Here is a 22,980-nt window from a genome sequence, read left to right as displayed (position 1 = left end):
TCTCTCAAGAAACTGCAACAAAAAGAAAGGTGGTGCTTAAAATGTATCAGTCGATGCACTTACATTTTGACCTGGTGCACCTAAATGAAAAAAGTTTGGTGCATCAGTAACACCAATGTAAAATGTTAGTCTGCAGCTCAGTTGTGTATCTTTTAAAACACACTGGCAGAGTGCAGCCCACATCAAAGCATCTGCCCCTTCAGTAATGTACTCTAGTCTATATAGAAACCTAGACAAAGGCGGAAATACATCCACCAACTTTGCAGCTGGATATGCAACTGTCTTGTTTTTTCTGCACAAGAAACTAAACACACTCATACTGCTGCTGTGAGGTAGTAAGTCCACTGTGCATGTTAAATCAGTAATAAAAGAAAAAAAAATATCTGAGAAACTTACACTATGTTAACATGCAAACCATTTCTCTCCTCCAGTGGACGGATGACTGCAACAACAAGAAAGATGGCAGCTGGACATCTTCACGGGGGAGAGGATCATTCAAGCCAGTAAGTGTGTGTCTCAAAATTGTGCTTATGCTGCAGCTTTGGACTTCACCTTTAATGCATTGAATAATCATTCACAGTGTTGTTATGCATAGCTTTGTTCTGATTCTAATCAAGGCAAGGCAAGTTTATTTATACAGCACAATTCAGACACAAGGCCATTCAAAGTGCTTTACAGGCGCATAAAATACATCAAGATTACACATTAGAAATTGCATTCAAGAAATAGTAAAACAAAGAAAATACATCAAGATTAGCTTACATTAGACATCATTTTGGCTGATCACATCCGTGTCTGTTCGGACTGAAGTCTCTTTTGCCAAATTCGAGTGCAGATGAGGGTTGGCAATTAAATACCAGTCGACACAATATTCAAGTTTTCAAGTAGGTGTGTCCCACCTAATCAAGGCTGTAGTGGCAAATAAAAGTCTGGTCAAACAGTATCCTACCATACATCACAGTTTATTTTTTTAAGGTTTATGACATTTTAGAAAAAATGTCATACATCCATCCTCTGACATTTTTGTTTGCCTGATCCATGAAAGCGTCTCTAGTTTGCCAATTTGCTTGAGCACGGTGTGTTTGTTGGTCTTAAATAGCATCGCAAAAGTGGAAAGAAACTATTTTCCCATAAACCTGGTGCAAAGTATACATCAAAGCCATTTCAGAGTTTGAGAAGTGAGTAAACAGCGCTTACGCATTGTGACACCCCTCTACTGCCACTTCCATCTTGCACTTGTCTTCCTCTGTCATTGGAGCATCACACTGATCAAAGTCTGTCTTGTCTGCCTCTTTCTATCAGCTAGTAAGATTGTAGGCAGCCTTTAGCGACTCACAGCTCGACTGCTTGCTTGTGGTTGCTGGAGACAAAGTATGTTCTTGATGACTAACATGGGATTTTGTGAGGCCAGTGCCATTAATGTAATAATAATAATCCTAACTGAATTATCATCAGTTGATAAGCTGCTAAGTGTGTGCGTGTGTGTGTGCGCGTGTGCGCACGCCACTTCTCTCTGTTCTGACTCACACAGTCTGCAGTGAATTGCAGTTAATATTTCTCCCCAGAGATTCATTGGTATGATTCACCAGAAAGTGAGTAGTGAGGGAGAAACGACAACCTAGCAACAACCGAGCAGGAACAATCGGAGCTTATGTCTTAACTCAACAATGCACCGATTTTAAAATAACTGCGATTAATTTTTGTAAGGCAAGGCAAATCTATTTATATAGCACAATTCAGACACAAGGCCACTCAAAGTGCTTTACAGGGGCAAGATTAGAATACATAAAACACAATATAAAACATTTAAAAGCGAATAAAAGAAGCAAATAAAATAAAAATTGCAGGTTAAAATGGAAACAAAAAAGTCTTCAGACTCGATTTAAAAGAACTGAGAGTTGCAGCAGACCTCAAGTTCTCTGGGAGTTTGTTCCAGATTTTTGGTTGGATGATCCAGTTTTGCACAAAGATAAAATCATGTTGGAGACTTCTGTTGAATTTTGTGATGAACAATATCACAAAATTAGTTAGAATTTTGTATAGAACAGAATACTCACTTCTCTTCCTTCATCCCTCTCTCTCTCTCTCTCTCCACCCCACAGGATGAGTGGGATCACAGCAGTAACGGCAGCACCGGCTCCAGGCCCAGTTCAGGGTCCAGACCGGGGTCCGGCTCACGCTCTGGCAGCAGAGGCAGAAACAACCAGTTCATAGGCCCTGCCAAGGTACAGATACGTGTGTGTGTGTGTGTGTGTGTGTGTGTGTGTGTGTGTGTGTGTGTGTGTGTGTGTGTGTGTGTGTGTGTGTGTGTGTGTGTGTGTGTGTGTGTGTGTGTGTGTGTGTGTGTGTGTGTGTGTGTGTGTGTGTGTGTGTGTGTGTGTGTGTGTGTGTGTGTGTGTGTGTGTGTGTGTGTGTGTGTGTGTGTGTGTGTGTGTGTGTGTGTGTGTGTGTGTGTGTGTGTGGGTGGGTGGTTGTTAAATGGATCCATTTAAAAGTGGAAAAAAATGAATAATACAACGTCCATTTAACTTTATAGGCTTCTTCTACATTTGGACTTTAATTGCACACTCACACACTTAATTAAGAAGGAATCTGCTGTTTAAGAAGAGTACTTCCAGTGATGTGCCTGTCTCATTAATGTTGAATATAATCTAAGTAGGCTAAGTTTCAGATGGTTTGGTTAAGAAGTGCTTGTAGTAGTCACACACACAATAAAACATATCATCTTTTCTCTTTGTGTGCTGTGTAGAACGGTAACAGAGAGGGCTCCTTGGACATCCTGGGGACAGACATATGGGCTGCTAACACAATGGACTCACACGGGTAAGTGCCTAGTGGATTCTCAAACCTAATCTGACGTACAGTAGTGTGCTGGGTCTGAATTCCAACCATAGTTTCTGGAGGATCATATGACTGATAATCATATGATTTAGGTACACAGTACGTTTCTTAGTCACTGCCTCTTTTTCTCACACTTTTTTTTTTCTTTCCTTTGACTTCTTCTCCACAGTTCTATTTGTTCATGTAGCTATTTGTTTATTTAATTAGTTATCTCCTGGGTACCAGGGATTCAGATAATTGTTTGGCATTTGTTGTTGGTATTCATAGGAACAGATAGTTACATTTGATTAACATAGCTCAAGTTCACACATAACAACTTGCCTCCGGGGGCTTTGAAATTTGAACAGCACACAACACCCTTTTTCATTAGACCCTCAAGTCGGATAAGGACAGACAGACTCACAGTAAATATTAATCTAAAATACAATGGGGGATATCGCATTGAAAGGAATTAACCTTCAGCAAGTCAACTCAGCCAGCTACTGTACGTCCTTTTATCCCAAACTAACTTTTACGTTGATCAAGAAGCGGTACTAGTGAACTGTGGGGTTTGTATTTTGTTTCAAATGTTCCGCCAACAACCACATTAATGTTACATCTGATTCAGCTGCTTACTTTGTCCTAATTAAGCCTCAACACTTGAAATCTAGATTGTCTTATGTTGAAGTAAGGTCTGTGTGTGCATCCTCTTTCAACTTCTTTGTGACTAATTGTGACCAGTCAAGACCCAGACCTGAGCCTTAGAGAAAAGGAGAAAAAAAAAAAGGAAATGAGTGAGACATAAATCAATTACGCAGGAGGGAGGACAGGGTTGCCATGGTAACTGCAGCTACCTAAGATCCGGCCACGTTTGCACATCTGCACACACGAGTAAAGGAGTAGGCAGACAGTAGGATGATGTAAGCAACTATCCATCCATGCACACATTGATGAAGTGTTGTGGAGATTGAATATTCAATGGAATAATTGACATTGATGAACTTTAATTAGGAGGAATTATTTCTTCCCCTCTAGTTGGTGCTGTGTGAAAGCAAAGGCCGTACTATTGAGGGTTTTGCTGTGGTGTACAGCCTGTTAACTGAAAAGGTTGAGAGTAGGCGGGTCAGTTTTAGTAGTTTGTAAGATGGCCATTTATTTTATCGATGTGTTGAAGGGTCCTTGAGCAAGACGTCAAAATCCTTTTTTTTCTTTCAAGATCAGTAAAAAACCAACTGCGAGAATACCAATTAATACACACACACACACACACACACACACACACACACACACAGACATAATATCTTTTGTGGGTGTTTTTATTATTGGACTGTGGATCTTTCTGATTTAAGTGCCTACGGTTTACATTTTCCACATTTTGTCATACGTGTGTCACGCAGTACGGGACTCTCTCTTGTCTTAACCCTTTTACTCGATTTGTCCTACCTTATGTCTTGATCATGACTTGGTCTCGGTTTTGGGGGCTTTACTACAACACTGTTATAATTATTCAGTAGTCTCTTTAGACAAATGGATGTAATGTTATCTTATATTTTTTTTAAGGAACAATTAATTTAGTACACACATAATAACAATAATATTACTTATTTTCAAAATATCACAAACTGTAGCACAGATTCATATTTCCAAGGTCTGAAGTTTGCTGAATTCTGATTGTCAAAATTATTGTGCATCTCAGGATATTTTCTTTTTGGAAAGGAAAGCCATCTAGTGGTGGCACATTTGAATTGCAGCATCATGTGGTAGATGATCGACAGAGCCTTTTAATAAATTGAGCTGCCCCCCTTGCATTTGTGTTTGATGTAATTAAAAGCCGGTGAGCAACTAGATTTATTTCCCCCAGTTTGCCTCTTAATTATTCACATAAAGCAAATCACTGCAAATATGATTGATTATTATGAAAATGAAAGACCCTGAAATCCTATCTTATCACTCAATTGCTTACTAAGAATGACAGGGTTTAACATACCCATATACGTTTCTGACAATTACAACAGTTTATGTGTTTGTGTGTGTTTTTGTGTGTACTATTCTTACTAGTAACAACCAGTCAAGTCAGTCATGTACGTTTGTGCACCAAGGATTTACAAACCTTTTAAACACAAAGTGATTGCATTTGTGAAGCTGTTTGCTTATGTCGCTGTGAACCAAATCTAGTGAAACAACTCCCACACAGCCTTGATGATGCAGATTAGCTAAGTGATTGTTGAACACGTCATAAACAACAACTAAAGATGCCCCTTTTCTTCACTTTAAAATAAATTGTTTGTTATTTAGCCCTTCCTATTTAAGACACCTAAATTTAAACCCCCAAACCATTTTTTTAAGGGCATTAACACTTTTCCCCTGCGATTTAAACTTTTTGTTCTTCTGTTTGTTAATGTGGATCGTCTGCTCTTTCATTGTGCGTATGCATGCATTCTGGATGTCTCTTATCATTATTTTGTCTCCTGATTGCAGTGGTGCAGGTTGGGATGTGCAGCCAGAGAAGCTGGACTTCAGCCATTTCCACAGGAAACACTTGAGAGGAACGCCAAAGCACCTGCCACACATTGACAGAGAGGGGTAAGATCAGGGCTTTAGGGTTTAGGGTGTTTATCTACTACCGTATGTTATTCTACAGTGCTGCCCGTTTGTTTGACTAAGTATTTGCACTTTTGACTATCCTATTGTCTCAGTTAAGTCTTTTTGGATTTTTCTCTGGTTACCATCCATTGATTCTCCCTTGTCTTCTCTTTCAGGATGAACAAAAACAAGTTTGAGGAAGATGACGGCATAGACATGAATGACATAGAGAAGTTCCTACCCCATCTGCGCTCCGTAAGTCACTGTTTTTTTCTCTTTTGAGAAACTTAATGCCTCTGTGTAGATGGGTTTCTCACCCTGATACGATCACCTGATGTTTTTAGAACTACATTAGTAACACAATGTAGTGTTATCAGTTAGCAGAGAGCGACCTCTGTTGGAGAAACATAAAAATAACAGCTGCAATGACCAGAGTATTGGTATTGGTGCTGTAGAACACTAAAGCAGTGATCAGCCTTGGGAAAATCTATTGGGTCATTTTTTTTACTTATCATTTTTTCTGTTAAAAATAAAAATCAATGATGTAAAATGAGCCTGTTAAAATTACCTTTATGTTGCCAATAAGACTGGTTGGTTATCAGTGAACATTTGGTGCCACCTACTGGGCAGATGCTAAAATTAGTAAAGGAAAAGTACAACAAATGTTCTATTGACCTCTGGTGGTTAAATGCATGTATAACATTTATAGATTGAGCCAACGAAGTCTACACAGAAAAGTGATATGGATTGTTCACTTCTGAGTCTGTGTAAAGTTTTAACAGTTTTGAGCTCAACTTAAAGGATATTTACACCTTTTTTTTAGAACAATACTTACATTTGCAGATTAACACCAACATAGTGAATAGGTATAATCATTTCTCATCTCCAACTGTCCTACAACAAAGATCTTCTTAATTTTTAGTCAGGAACCCTTTATCTCTCTTTGACATAATTCTACAGTCTTAGTCAGTCAAATTCAGTGTATTTTCCGATGTAAGTCTTTTCAGTACAAAGTGCCCCTTTTTTGTTTTCCTTGCTACTGTACTCTCTCAGCTGTGTATAAGGTTGAGGGCTACATAGCATTGAGCATTGTATTTTTCCGAAGTGATTTGTGATCCATCGGGACGTCAGAGTTCACTCTAGGCCAGCGATGTCACCCTCCTCTCTTCCTTCCCTGCGCTCCGAGCCAAAATGTCCTCCATCATTCATAGTGTTGAGAGCACCAGTGTCTTCCTCTTTCCTTCCCCTCTTGGCTTCTGAGCCGAGCTGTGTGTTGCCGCCTCTCTCCATGGCGTTTCAGCAAAGAGACGGGGCTTTGGTTGTGCTACCAAGATGGCTTCCCTCATTGTACGCTTTCTCAGCCAAAATTGCTGTTTCCGTTCATTCAGTTAGGGCCAAAAGAAAGATGGGGTCAACTGCGTTTGTCTGGTGTGTTTGGGATCAGGATATTTGCTGGCACCGGGACACAGCAAGGTCAAAGACACAGAGCTTTGGGAGTTATTGCCGGCCGTTTCTGTCCCTCTCTCCCTCACATTACTTAGCTGTTTCTGACTTCAGCCATCCCTCACACAGTCTGTCTTTCACATTCAGAGTCATGCAGCGGTAAAGCCAGGCCACTCATGCCCAGTTGTGTCTTGTTGTAATGAGGCAATACATTGACAATACCTTGCTTGGTCCGGGATAGTCCCCAAGACAACTACGAGGGGGCACTTTAGTTTCCATTTTCCACCTCCAGGGCCAGCAGTTCTAGAGAGACTGCAATGATACATGCAACACTCAAACCACAATCATTGAAAACTTTAGCTCTTTTACTTAACAGTACATATGATGATAAACTCACAAAATACAACTCATAGTTAAAGATTAAACCTTGGCACCCCCTATAAAAAATTTGGAGTAATACAAAATAGGTTATATAATACGCTATTTCACACGAACATTTGATGAAAACAATGACTTTTTAAAATTATTATACATTTTTTCCATCAGAATTTTGTTGTGCATCCTTTTTAGCTCGTTAATCATCTCACAACATTGATTCTTTAAGAATTATATGTTGTCAATACATATTTTACTTTTACTGAAGTATGAGTTAAAATACAGGACTTAAACTTGTATTTGCACATTTTCACATTTATGTACTGGTAGCCTACTTTAAGTAGAGGATACGAGTACTTCTTCCACCATTGGAAGCTTTACTTGTTCATTTTGGATGTTTACTAAGAATAAATATTTGTATATTGTTAAAAAAAAGAAGAAAAAAAAGAAAAGAAAACCCCACATTTATACAATTACAATCCGTGTCACCAAGTAAAAACAATACCACATCAATTTTCCCGAGTCATCCCCTACTGTATGGCAGGGATACACCATCCAATGCCCCCCCCCCCCCCCCACCCCCCCTGTCTACGTTCCACATTTCCTGGCAACATTCACTTCCTCTTTCCAGGAGCCTGAATAGACTTACAAATAGCCCTGGGATGTGGAAAACATCTCATTTGTGTGTGTGTGTGTGTGTGTGTGTGTGTGTGTGTGGGTGTGCGAGTGACTTAGTGGGAAAAGGGCTTCCTCCTTTTGCTCTCAGATTCTGTTGCACCTCTACTGGCCTCTCTGGAATGTCAACCTGCGTGCACACACACACACACACACACACACACACACACACACACACACACACACACACACACACACACACACACACACACACACACACACACAATAGCCCTGCTGCCTTCACGTCCACTGTCAGGTTGTAACCACAGAAGCATTCAGGGGTCACAGAGCCAAGTATTTGATCTAGGGATTCCTGCCAGGTATCACATGGATTCCCAATAATATCAAACATAAAGAGACCTAAGATTAGGGAAAGATTGTGATTGTTGTCATTGCCTTACTGAATAATTATTATGATAAAATAATAATAAATAAATAACAATAATTAGTTTTTTTGTATAACACTTAGTAAAACCAATGTCAAAAGTAATTTACACAACAATTAAATTAAATTCAAAATATACAGCAATAAAATATGAAATATATATTTTTTTTCATTTGGCCAAATATATCTAAATAATATTAGTGAAAAAATGTTACCAGTTAATGATGCACACACATCTTTTTCTGAACCCATTTTGATCAAGTTTTGTGGTGTTGATCATAATACTGTTACCTGTGGGAGGTTTGCCTTCTAAAATAGAGTGGGGGTGCTTCTGTTTCTGTACAACTGGTATATCATGTTAGCTCATGATCTTTGAATTGTTGGACATTTTCAAGAATATGCCAATTCACTTTGCCCAGAGTTAGCTGAAAATAGCTTTATCCTTCTCATATAAATATTAATAATATGGAGCTTAAGCCAACACCTGGTTAGCTTAGCATAACGACTAAAGCAGGAGGAAACAGCTAGCCTGGTAAAAAAAATATATCACTTTTTAAAATTTGCTTTTATGTTGAAATTGAACCACAAGAAATAGCATGTTAAATAGTGAGCTTAATAGATGCTGGTAAGTAGATTTTTTTTAAATCTTTGGGAAGCGTCACACTAGCTGTTTCTCTTTTCTTCTAGTCATTATGCTATGGTTAGCTAAGTGAACTCTTGCCTGGTTGTACAACTTAATGTACAGACTTATTCTGTCCATTTTAATCAATATTCAAAATGGTTCCTGGCCAAGGGGTGTTTTGCATCCGCGTGGTCAGTGACGAATGCCTCAAGAATGGAGGGCACCAGGGAAGTTAACAGAAGGGAACGCGCCCCAGTCATCAGGGAGAGACATCCGGTCTGTGGTTCTGTGAACAAAGCCTGTCCGACTGCAGGGGAACAAAGCTGGAGTCTGGAGCTGAGATATTACAGACTGCTCGGCCCCCTTCTGTCTGGAAGTGTACGTGCCGCAGAGCAGGACTCCAGTTGACAAGGGACTTTGGCGGGGGTGGTGTGTGTGTGTGGGGGGGCTTTTTTGTCTGTCAGCTGCCAGTTTGTCTGGCTGCATTCCACTTCTAGTATTTATTTACTTACACAATGTTTCTGCTTCCGGTATGTTCTCACACACCTGTCCGTCTTCTCTGTCATCTTCTTACCTCGTCTCCCCCCCTTTTTTTTGGCCCTTCCTATTTGCTGTTTCCTCTTTCCTATTCTCTTCTGACCACCACCATCATTACGCTCCATCCTTCCCCCTCCTCCTCCTCTCTCTCCCCCCCTCCCATCCTTCAAACTGAAGCTAGTGGGCAGCAGAACAATATATCCAGGGGGTCACGGCGACCGGCAGCCCCCTCCCTTTGGTCTCTTCCTGCTATTGTCCCTGGAACCCATTGCCGCTTGGCTCCTACAGTCTTATTAACTGCACACACACACACACACACACACACACACACACACACACACACTGCGGCTTAATCACCACAGCACAACTGTTCTGCCCCTTACCTCAATCACGGGTGGGGAGACACACTGGAGACTGGCGTACATGCGTGAAAGCAGGGATACCTTGGGAAATATGCGACTTATTCCACAGAGGGTTTTTATAATAATAGTTCATGACTGGATTTCGTACATGTACCACAGCTTTGGATGACAGTCAGAATATGTAAATACAAGCACCGACAAACAAGATTAGCTCAATTTATTTGATACATAATATTGAAGTGTGATTGGGAAAAGAGTTGATGATGGGAAAATTACACGGCCAAAAAGGAGGATAGCTAGATTTTATTGCCCCCATTTTTTCCCTTTTCCCCCCCTCTTAAATTATTGATCTGATTTATACACCTGGCACATTACTGATGTGCTAAACCCCAAGACACAAGGTAACCTCCAGCCTGAGCTATAATTACATTCATTTTCCATACCTAGTATCTGTTCCCACAGCGTCAATTTATGGCGATAATATAGTTGTAAAAAATCGGCTTGTTTCAGGAGCAGACAAAATGTACTCACGAGAATAGGGTTCATTTTAATAGTCGATTTTCAGAAATCGTAATGCAAAGCAGACCACACACACACACACACACACACACACACACACGTACACACACACACACACACACACACACACACACACACACGTACACACACACACACATACACACACATACATGCATACACAAAGCATCAGGCCTGATCCTGCGGAGAAGATGAGTTGACTGTGGATGTAAAGCAACACATAGAGAGAGCACATGTGATTGAAGTCTATTTTTCATCTTTCCGAGCGATGGCTACAACAGAGCAATGAGCATTTGAAGCCTGCTGCTGTAGCAGTGGTCGTCGCATGATTACCTTTTCTATAGGGTACTACATGTTATTCCCCCCCGCCCCCCGCTTTTCCTCTGACACTTTGATCCTACAATGGCTCCATCTCCTCCCTGAGTTCTTTGATGTACCTGTCTATCCGTCTGTGCTCTGCTGTGGCCCCAGCCTCAGATCACTTATTAAATGAGACACGGGATGTCAGGACCTCACATCTCTGCCTCTTATCACCGATCAACCCCACCATACCCGAGTGTAGCAGCCTTTAAATCTCTGCTTTTGGCACTGTCGAGTAAGTTACATGAAAGGGCCTAAAGTAGGGATCATGAAACATGCAGCATGTCCTTTTACTACAGGGATTTTTACAGAAAAAACAATTAGAGAAAATCCTTAAAGTTAACTTGATTTTCTGACAGGAGAGCGCTAGACATGTTGAGGATCACGGCAGCAGCATGTCGGCGCCAATATCGAATGGTGTAGCACACGCTGTCACTTAATCCTCGCGGTAGGATTCAGAAACACCCCTTTTTCATAATTCCTTTGAAAAACAGACGTTATTAAAGCCCCCCCCCCATGGTTACAGTTTTAGCATGGTTACAAAAGTCACACTCAAGAACACATAATGAACAGAAAAGCTAATTTTCCTCAGATGCATAAAAAAGAAATACTCATAAATGTCAATGCTACTACATTATTCATTCAGGTTAGTGAGAACAATTATTTCACCCTATTTCTGTTTTCGTTGTTATATTTTATTTACTGTCTCTCTTGCTATCACTCTCTCCCCTCAACAACCTGTCCTGTGATGCCACCCCTAGGGCAGTTTTTGAATGTATTGCTTTTGGCCGAGGGCCCTTTGCAACATAAATAAGCTGGGAGAAACAATGGAGCGACTCAATGAGCATTATAGCAGGATTGTTATGTACCGGAAGGGACAGGAAGACACGCACTTCACTTTCTGTGCTATTGCAGAGAAAGTTCTCTAACCATTACTCTCTGTTTTCTATTCTTCACATTTCAATCCCGTTCGCTTCTCTCATTTCCTTACTTCCCTTCCTCGTTACTTATACCCCTTTCACTCTACACAGCAACGTCATTGTTAGGAACGGATCAACAATGGTATCTGACGCACGGCAATGACTCCATTGGCAAAAAAAATTGTAAAGAAAACAACTTTTCAGGTCACACTACCAGGGATAGGTCATTCATTTAGCAGTTTTGAGAGCTGGGTCTTTAGAGGCAAAATAATGCATTACTTTCAAAGAAGATACGTTGTTGCTTGGGAGCTACGTGGCTACTTGAAGTGCTTGTGCAAAAGGGCACATCCTCTCTGTTAGCATCCCAGGTAGCCGCTCCCAGTGACCTGTGGTTTTCCCTGGAATGCCACAGGGTATGTCAACTTCCTCCTCAAGGCAGACACACACACCCAAGCACATAATACCATGCACACACAAGCACACACCTCAATCAGAATTGTTAAAGTTGAACTTGAGAGCAAATTATTATTATTTTTCTTTTATGGTTGACGGTGCATTGTATCCTGTGTGAGTGTGATTCTTGTGCTTTTACAATAACTTAGTGAATGCAGTCTATGCATGCATATCCAGACAAACATACTTCTGCGGTACACCTTATCTCATCATTTTTCTGTACAGGTGATCATGTTTAGTTGAGAAGTTATTTAAACACATTTGTTCTCGATGTCAAAATCTCTTTAAACTAAATTTGACATTTGTATGGCTTTTGTTTAGTTAAGACGTATGCCTCACCTTGTTTTGAGCATTGCCTCCAAAATTAGCATTACAATATACTAATTAATTCATCTAATAACACCACTTGCTCCATCATCTCTTAATGTCTTGAGGATTTAAAAACCTTTTTATGAATCGTCATCATCATCGTTTGTCCCCAATACAATCCTCCAAAGAGAACATGCAAATCTACCCCCTCCCTGTGTTGACAGTCATTTTCCCCTTTGCATTGTCAAACGTGTCTCTCTTTTTAATCAGAAGAAAAACATCTTCGTCCATCCTTTTCCTGTCACGTTTTCATCTGCTCATTAATCTGTCTTCCAAACTACTCCAGGAATCTTGCTTGACAACGGCAAATCAAAAGCGTGCAGGCGCACATTGATGGTAGATTACTTTGTGGCGTTAATGAGGTAATTCTAGTGTTTACCTTGTGATTGTCAGGATGGAGGATAAAGTGATTGTGGCTGTGATAAAGTTCTATCTTCATACAATCCTGCCAGTGTTAATGGCTGCTCTTCGCAGTCTTTGCATACGCATCTGCACCTGAAGCAATAGAAAAAATATCTCTCTTCAACGCATTTTCTATTTTCCGTCTCAATACCACTTTAGACTCAAGACAGAAGGGGCATTCTCCTTCCATGCACTCCTTCTGGATCATTACTGAATATACACCTTTACCGGTTCCTTTGATAATCTTAAAAATCTTTACTTAACATAAGAATATAATAAACACAACCATACAAACAGACCATGGACAAAATGTCTTTGTCTGTTTCTATCTATCTCTCTCTCTAATTTACACAGCACAGCCCCCGTTATCCTTGTCACGTCCACAGGGCTCTCGCTGCCTGCCACGAGGTGAGAGGTCCTCTGGCTGGGGACCAAGACAACACACACACACCTCTTTGATCTGCCCCGCGCAGCCTGCTACCTGCAGATACCATATTCACACACACACACACACACACACACACACACACACACACACACACACACACACACACACACACACACACACACACACACACGCACACGCACACACTAACAGCGCTCTCTCCCTTTGAGCCGCCGAGATAACTCTACATCTCTGGCTTCCTCCCTCTCCATTCCTGTCGCATGCATCATCCACCGTGCATGTTCCAGAGCTTTTGTATTTTCATTTGTAGATTTGAACAATTCAATAGAGCTTCTTTTTGTTTTTTTTACAGCAAGGATCTGAAATATTGATGGGAAAATACCTCAGTGGATATTTTTTTAAAGGGTTTGTGTGTGTGTGTGTGTGTGTGTGTGTGTGTGTGTGTGTGTGTGTGTGTGTGTGTGTGTGTGTGTGTGTGTGTGTGTGTGTGTGTGTGTGTGTGTGTGTGTGTGTGTGTGTGTGTGTGTGTGTGTGTGTGTGTGTGTGTGTGTGTGTGTGTGTGTGTGTGTGTGTGTGTGTGTGTGTGTGTGTGTGTGTGTGTGTGTGTGTGTGTGTGTGTGTGTGTGTGTGCTCACCGTCATCTGGTTGCCATTTGAAGGCAGAATTACAGCTAATGATATCCTAAAGGAAAACTACAGTAGCTAAACATGCAACACTTCCTGCTTTTCTTTCTTTTTCTTTCTCCACCTCCTTTTTCTCCCCATCAGACTGTTTTAGTGACGTGTAGCAGAAGTCTGGTAGAAGACAGCATTTTATAAACATTAAAACTTTTTTGATAGTTTATCAATGGTTGTCTGCCTGACTTTGTCACAGGAATACAGTAGGGGAGAATGGGGTAAAGTGAGACACTTTTTACATTTGCTCCCCTCTAAGCGCGCTAAAATAATTTATCCGTCGAATCTACACATTTCCCATTAATTCAGGATGTTTCCTAGCAATGGACATTATCAGAATTTATTCAAGACAAAGGGCAGTGAAAATATGATTGTATCTCACTTTACCCCCGCTTAGGGGTAAACTGAGACAGACCAGAGAAATCAAGAGGGTAAACTGATCCACTGATGTTTAAGGTCACTCTTCTGTCCCCCACATACCTGGCAAACCAGTTCCTTGCTGACACCCCTTCAACCATTCAACCCCCACCTCCGACCCACATTGTCTTTTGTCTTGTTCAAACTAGTCTCCTTGCTACCTAAATATAATGAATTCAATAAAAGAGGGCACAGACACTCACTGTCTCACTTAACCCCACAGTATTTGTCTTACTTTACCCTACCGCCACAATTTGAGAAAAAAATACCTCTCTTAGCAATTCAGGCTAATCTTAAGCTAGCATCATCACATGGTTTTATATGTTGGTAGTTCATCAACATGTATGATATAAGTTGTTCTACCTGAATCAATTTGCATTGGCACAACAGTTGATTAAGTTGACAGCAAAAAAAATACTTTGACATGCAAAAACAATATTTTTGTGAAAAAAACATGCCTAGAACAGCACCATGAGGTCCTCTCCTTCATGACCAAGGGGAAATGAGAGGGGCTTGAAAACATAAATCTCAATTACCAAAAATGTGTTCCATTACCTAGATACAGGGGGTGTCTCACATTACCCAATGTCTCACATTCCCCCGTTCTCCCCTACCCCTTTACCACACAAGCACGCACGCACGCTCGCACGCACCCACACGTTCTGAGTCTCCCATCTGGATTCAATCAGAACCCAACGATCCCCCAGTAACCTCTCTCTAAGAGAGAAGTAGGTTATAGCGGCAGTGTCAAATATCAAGCACTCTTTCAAAGTCATTTCAATATCTACAGTTTGTGTTTCTGAAAGTGTTTGTGCAAAAAAGGAAATCTGTAGACACTTGCTGTAAACAGAGGGTTATGAGACTTTTGAAGTTGCGCAAGTATGTTTACGGTCTATTTGTACACATCAATGTTGCCTTAAGTCTTAAGCCAATAGAGAACAGTTAACAACCGTTTCCTATAACTCATGTACTCTTTCTTTTTTCCAATATTTAACTATGAGCCTCTGTGAAAAAAACTACTTTTTCGTGTAACTGTACAAAACCCACCACAACCTCTTGTTACATCTCTTCTAGTGTAAACCGAAAAAGCAAGCAGAATCCAAAACACTATGTAATTGAAGTTCAAATAGGATCAAACGTATTGGCTAGAGCCAATATACAAAGAGGATTAGACTATTATGTTATTATATACTGATAAATGATTTACTAGTCATGAGACAAGATGCAGACAGTGAGATCAAACTTTTTGGTTCCCGTTTGTTTTTCTTCTCTTTTTGTTATGCTTTTATCAAGAAAGCAAAAAAGGAAGAACTTCAGAGTAAACAGTGAAGCGAGCGCCGCCTTCCTTTCACAGACTGTGGTCACCGTTTTTGCACATTGCATTGTGCTAAGAGTTTGGGGGGAAGTTTGGGACATTCTTCTCTTTGCATCAGCCTGTCATCATCGATCTGTTGCACAACACACACAGTAATGTATCCCTGAACTCTGTTTGACACTGACGCTAACTGACTTTGGCCATTGAAGGGGCAGGTAGACGATGCCCTCTTCAAAAGCTACATAAACTCTTAATAAGCACATGTATATTTTAAACACATTTGTGCACCTGTCCCTGACAACATCTACACTTGCATACTTTGTGTATACACAACAGCGCTGGTCCTATAGGCATCCTAGGCCACTTGTTACCATAGTAACAGAACCACATGGCGATCTTGAGCGATGGGGGAGGGTGCTGTTTGATTGACAAGTTGTACATTCCATTACAATATCATATACCACAGCCACAGACGGCATGTAAAATGGCATATCTGATCAAAATAAAAATATTTGTCATTTTGACATAGAAACGGCTTCTCTGAAATATAATATTGATTTTTTGGAAATTAAATTAAACACCACACTGTCTGCCTTCGAAAGCAGATTTGTGGCGCTGCATATTAACTTTGTGCCTCTGTCTGTTCTATTATAAAAGCCAGCGCTTGTGTATATTTATGTATTTTCAACTTGTGCAGTGGTAAAGATCTATATTTCTTAAGCGGCTGACTCTGACTGTGATTTTCTCTTTTAACAGGTCTTTCCACCACTTCCCAACGAGGCTGAGATCGCACAAACCAAAAAGCTCTTCCGACGTAGGAGGAACGACCGACGGTAAACACACACACACACACACAACACACACACACACACACACACACACACACACACACACACACACACACACACACACACACACACACACACACACACACACACACACACACACACTACCTACCTCAATTTTGTTGATGTCAGTGCACAGCCAGCCTTAACATCTCTCCCCAGCCAATGCAATGTGTCAAGAAAGGAATGCAGACACCACATTTCACTACAAACAGAAAAAAGAAATACAGGAGATAATAAAGTTGTATTGTGTGTGTGTGTGTGTGTGTGTGTGTGTGTGTGTGTGTGTGTGTGTGTGTCTGTGTGTGTCTGTGTGTCTGTGTGTGTCTGTGTGTCTGTGTGTCTGTGTGTGTTTAATAGGTAACTCAACAAAATATCAGCCAGTTAGTCACCGGTGTCTCTGACTTTCTATTTCTGATGCTGGATTTACTTGAATACATACTTTGCAACATTTAACCGATCGTCCTGACTCCTGTCCCAAATCATCTAACTCTGCCACACTGGCACTACATTTTTTTTTAAACTGGCACATCTCTGCTCCAGTTGTACACACTCTTCAAATATAATTTCGCCCAAGTCTGACTCCATTGAAACCAGGTTCATAAGAGAGAGGAAACATCCATCTCTCTCTCTCTCATTCTCTCGCTCTATGCCCTGATGTCACTGGAAAACTGCTCTTCAGTTGCTAAGAGACCAGCAAAGAGAAAATATTTGGGTTGTATTTAGTATTTAAAAAAAGGGCATTTTGGCTATACTTAATGGGCAAAAGCACTTTCATCCTTGTTTTTAAGTACAGAGAATAATTGGTCCTGTCCAGAGCTATTGTGTTTATGTGTAGGCCTGGTAAAAAGAAAATAACAAAAACATAAACTTGGACCAGCAGCAGTTTGCTTTGGTTTCAGTCTTTTTTGTTTTGTGAACTGGAATTAATGGAAGTGCACATCCTGTTTTCTCCATGTGTTTAAATGCTTGTGTATGTGCTGTGAGTTATCTGGACATTTAGCACTATGGGCAGGAAACTAAACTTAAAGAGTGTGGCCAATTAAGTCTGAAGCCATTACCTAGAAATGTTTGTTTTTTCAATCACTTCTTATGAATTGCAACTTCAACAGTAAAACAGGGTTGTGTGGGAACATTCACGCGGATGCTTGACTCATGCCAGAGTTAGTGACTTTGCCCAGGATCAGCTCCATGTTGACCAAAGATTTGGATCATTCCGTGCCTACAGAGGCCGGGCTCACATCAAAGCATACTGAGCTATATGTGAAGTCCAAGGCCTGTAAAAGGAAAGTACTGTATTGCTTGAGACACCCCAGCCCAACCCCTTTTTCTACCTTAAGAAAAGATTGAAAACGAAATATGTGAAACGTACTATAGCATAACAGAGGATGCTCAAAGTATGCAGGGAAATATGGATTCCTAACGACCTGTCATTAAGGCATTATAGTTTGCCTAAAAATGTATGCTACGTAAAATACAATTATCAATATTTTCCTGCAAACCTTAATAGTGCTTCATTGGTGAGGGCACGCTGTTTAAAGTTTTGACCTGCACCGTATTATACTGTGAATTGAAAATGAGCATGCATTAGCATTTGGTCATAGTATTATATTTTGAGTTAAAATAACGACTGGGAAAGCCTATTAATCTTGTAACTCCTTTCAACAAAAGAGACATGTATTTCCCAGGTTGGCCAAATATAATTGCACTGCAAAGATGGAGAGCGCAGGTCGGTAGATGATATCAAAGTAAAGATGAGGCACACACTACACGGACAAACATGAGGTAGACAGACATGAAAATTGGAACAGTACAACTCTATAAGCAGTAGACTCTCTGGAAAGAGAAATGAAGCTATGCCTCTTCCCACAGTGCAGATGTCAAAAGCTGGCTAAATCATTCATCAGACAGAGAGAGATCTCTCCTTAACAGGATCTCTGCAGAATTCTGAAGAGACTGTAGAATTCAAGAAAGAGAATTAGAATACATATGTGTACACACACATAAAAAAAGCTTACAGTTTAAATACTCAAAGTAATGTAATACATTATACACAATATAAGAAAAATGCCTTTAAGTAAAAAAAATTCAAATGTAGTCTTTTAGAACTGAGCACCGCGAGCGCCTGTGGGATAAATAACTCCTTACTATGGTTTTCTTTCTAGCCAGCAGCATACCGTAGCTTTAGCATAAGAAACAACGTAAGTTAGAGTTTCGTCATAATTGTTAGTTCGTAAGGTTCATATGCACATTGACAAAGTACCAGAAAAAAGTGTGATTCGAGAGAGGTTTATCATGGCTATCATGAGAACCTGAAGATGCTTGGTATGAACATATGGAAACAGGTTGTTGTAGTATAGAATTTCCAAATCACACATAAAATTGCCTCTACGGCTGCTCTTTATGATGCTTTGCATGTTTTCTCATCAGTTATATTAACTGGATAGGGTTGTCCATCAAACATGCTATTAGGTGCTAATCCTCTAATGTGGATGTTGTCTTGACCTCCCTGACAGAACACAACCAATAGCCTGTGGAAAATAAATATTCATTGTAATGAGAAACCCCACAGTTGACGTTGGTGTGATCCTTTGACTATATGTGCGAGGTATGAGAGTAAAGTGTTGTGTTGAAGAAAGCTCAAGAAGGAGGCTGAGGGATTGAGTAAAGGAAAAGTGTAGGCTGGCTGTGACAGGAAGGGAAAGAAAAAGGGGAGGCAGTGCATGTGTTTCTACTTTAGTATGCACGTCAAGCAGGGCTGAAATTAGTTGTGATTTACTGGAATGTGCTGCTTACGGCTCTCTGCTCCTAAGCAGAAAAGGTTGAAAAGAAGGCGCTAATATGCTCCTTATAGGTCTTTTCTTTGTTGTTTTTAGGGAAAGGGTTAGGGAAATCGCTTCATTATTGCTTTTACACATTACGACTTTATTCTTTCATTGGAAAAAAGGAGAAGCGTGCGTGTCTGTGCACATCCATCTGCTTGTTTTTCTGCACCTACTATGAACCGCCTGCTTTTCTGTTTACATCCCCTGACCATGACAATTCAAAGTTATTGACTGTAATCTCCGATGTGTGCATGCGTGTTCCTGAGTTCTGATGTTGAATCTTAAAACTCCTAAAGGAAAAAAATAAATAAACAGTGAGCAAGGCAAATGTGCAGTCGGGCAGCCAAAACATCTGAAACCTCGCTACCAAGCTATTGCTGTGTTATTGACTGTCAAGCCTGCAGGCTTTTCCTCCCCCGGGCCAATCGATTTGCGTCTGGGTCCAACGAGTTCCCCATACACACACACACACACACACACACACACACACACACACACACACACCACAGAATCATGATCAATCATCAGTTTCCAACCTCCCCTCATGATCATATCTGCCAATTCATTTCACTTTTTGTGTGTTAGCACTTCCTGTAGTTCTATGCATGTTGTTTGATTGACATAGTTATCAACCTGTAGTTTTCTTTTTTGTTTGTTTCCCCTCTGTGTTTCTTTGCCTCCTCCTTCTCGCTATCTACCAAAATGATCCCTTTCTACAAATTGTCTTGTCACTTTACTCCACTCTTCACCTATCCCTCGTCTCTTCATCCTTTTGTTTGCCTGCATCGTGTGGCACACATTCTCTCCTGCTTGTAGAACGTTTGATCAGTTCATCCGAGACCAGTTAACCATACTTCTGCCCACTGGCCCTGGGGGAAAGCGACAAGTCTCAGCCAGGTTAGTGACAACTTCCAGCAGGGCAGCAGATCCTGAGCACGAAATTGAACCTGAATACCTTTTTGACATTTGACAGTGATTTGAATTGTTCTGCTCAACCAAGCTTCAGCGTCCAAAGGTCAGCTGATAATTGGTGAGACAAGAATACACTTCTTCTCGTCTTTCTGTCATTTTCTTTCATTAAAGGTATAGTGCGTAACTTTTTTCGTATAAATGATTGTCGGATACATTCAAGCCAACGCCAAAAGAGTTGACGCAAAGCTTATTAAGCCTATCAGCTTCCCAGAACTCTGTTTGTTTGTCAGTATGGCATGGCAGTGTTTACAAACTGGTGTCAGCCCCTGACACTGGCGCAGGAGCTCAGAAAAATCCCAAGAAGAGCCCAAGAAATGTTTCAGTTGTTGCTTCTACTGCTAAGAAAAAACCTGGACATACAGCAGAAGGAATAAAATCCTTGCGCCATCACCGAATGCTTACCTCATGTATACGCACAGACAGTGTTGTTGTAATTACTCAGTATTGCTCATGGAGGGAAAGAAGTTACGCACTATAGCTTTAAGCAGTTAAGATGAAAATATAGTAATTTCTTTAAAAAAAGAAGGCCCAGCCAGACAAAATCAAACACTAATTCAAAGCTGATTAATGCCATGATATTACCATACTTATCACCTCAACCGTGAATAGCAGTTTCTCATTTGATTGGATGATTCATTGCACCTAGAGTAGACCTGTTTCCAAGTAACAAGTGGTCCCATCATTTATCCTTGATGCCAGTATCTACCATGATGGTCAAACCGAGCAACACTCTACACTAACTACAGAGCTCTCAGTCATTAAATATGATTAACACTTTATTACCATCTCACTTTCACCTCTCTGCATCACCAGTGGATCAGGAGAAGCGCTTATTAGGGCTGAGCCTAAACTACCAGCGAGTGTAGGGATCAAATTAATCATCAGATGAGTGAATGTGTGCGTTTGACAGAGAGAGATAGTCAGGGTGTCTCCGAGCGGTCGGCGGCTTTGCAAGAGATTATAATATCTACACCCCTCGGCAGCCATATTAAATCAGATCTCCCCATTTATGTCAGTCAACGCTAAGCTATTCTATGTTATTTTATGATTAGTCGAAGCATTGCTTTAAAAATTAAAACCTAAAGCTGCTGTGAAGTTAGTAAAAACTGTAGAAAAAAGCACAGCAGCCACTGAAAGATGCAGATGGGAGTTGTTGTCTGTATTTTTTGGAAATGAAGCTAGGTAAGTAGCTAACAATATAGGAAGATGGTAATGACAAATACTGTCTGACACAGTACACAAAATACCATTTCCAATATCAAGCAATCTTATTCAACAAAACCCCAAACTATGGCCTCAAAACTGACTGTATGTCATTCTGTCCGTAATCTGTATGGGTGCTTTTATTACAGGGCAATTGTCATTCATTGATAAAGACCCATGTATGTTGATGTGTTCACTTCGTGACATATATACACATTCGGTTCATACAAAGCCTTCTCAAGACTATTTATCGCTTTGTTTTTTTCTTCGGAGCTCTAAACAATTGAAATATTTCTTTAGTGCTCCCTGTGTCAATTTTTCTACAATTTCCACAATAAAATCCCTTATCTCTACCATGTATTAGTGCTGTAGTCTGTCTCAATTTCTGCTAAAAGTTGTTTGACCTGCACGTACGAATATACGTATTAGATTTCTTTCAAGCTTAAAGAACATTTCCAAGGTTGCTGTCATAATAATTAATAAACACCTTTGCAAAGCAGGTTTTCAAACTTACCTTTTGAGTTTGACATCGCCATACAGTTCTCTTTGACATGGCAGAATAGTTCATGTGGTTTTGTAACACCGTCTCAAAGAATGTCTGGCTTGTTAATGCGTCTTTTATGTTTTCGGTCTAGAAATCAAGGTAGGAATCTTTGCTAAATTAAAAAGTGCAAAAAAAAGGCTTTTGTGAGGAAGGATGAAACCCACATTACAGTCTCTGCATTGATGGACACGTAGAGGCTTAAACAGCCTCAATGTATGTTGCTTTTGTTAAGAAATCTTCTCCCTAGCAATTGAAGAGGGAGCTTGACTGCAAGGAACATGCCATTTAAAAGACACAAAGACAGAATATAATCATGTTCAAAACTAAAGAAAAAAACAAGAGCAAGCCAAGGATATGTGCCTAGCTAATTTCCATCTGCACTGGCTGGTTGGTAAAATTGGCAGAATGAAGTTTGTGCTGGACAATCGACCCTATGCCAAAATACACTTTTATTGTTGAAACAGGCCTTTTGTTGAATCATGCATTTATTCACAGCCTGCACATTATTTTCAAGCACTTATAGATTTGAGTGTACCTGCATAACGGTGCACTAGTTGCTGCTAGTCCTAGGTTTTTCTTCCAGTGCACAGGCTCAGAGAGATAATAGTTTGCCTCCTAGGTGCCAGGGTGACTAATCCCCCTACACCATATGTCCGAGGCTTGTCAAGCCCAGAGCCAGTGCAGACACAAGACAGAGCTATGCAGGACAGGAAAACACTGTGCATCCACATGTAAGCAGCCATCGGGCTTTCGTATCATTAGTTACCTAGTCATAGTAGTAGTAGTCACTCGTCATAGTACTATTTACAGCATTGGTAAGTTGGTATGTTACTTTTTGTGGGTAAAGAGTTGAAGACAAAACAGAATATGTAACTTTTTTACACTGCTAAACAATATTTATTGTGAGTTTTGAGTGGTGTCAAGAGTTTGGGGCCT

General features: G+C 40.4%; 1 protein-coding gene across 2 annotated transcripts in view; it reads left to right on the top strand.

Annotated features, from left to right (window-relative positions):
- Positions 1-22,980, top strand: part of ctif (CBP80/20-dependent translation initiation factor) — a 50,982-nt gene that overhangs the window by 13,086 nt on the left and 14,916 nt on the right. Inside the window, exons 3-9 of one of the 2 annotated variants that reach the window (XM_080047279.1) lie at positions 432-503; positions 2,103-2,225; positions 2,750-2,823; positions 5,299-5,403; positions 5,580-5,658; positions 16,412-16,488; positions 20,142-20,222. In XM_080047279.1, coding sequence (XP_079903405.1) covers positions 432-503; positions 2,103-2,225; positions 2,750-2,823; positions 5,299-5,403; positions 5,580-5,658; positions 16,412-16,488; positions 20,142-20,222 — 611 coding nt within the window. The remainder of the gene's footprint in view (positions 1-431; positions 504-2,102; positions 2,226-2,749; positions 2,824-5,298; positions 5,404-5,579; positions 5,659-16,411; positions 16,489-20,141; positions 20,223-22,980) is intronic. The other variant, XM_080047280.1, reaches the window with a different exon arrangement.

Source organism: Ammodytes marinus, assembly GCF_949987685.1.
Source record: "Ammodytes marinus genome assembly, chromosome: 18".
NCBI classification, from domain to species: Eukaryota; Metazoa; Chordata; class Actinopteri; order Uranoscopiformes; family Ammodytidae; genus Ammodytes; species Ammodytes marinus.
This window is presented reverse-complemented; position numbering and strand designations above follow the sequence as displayed.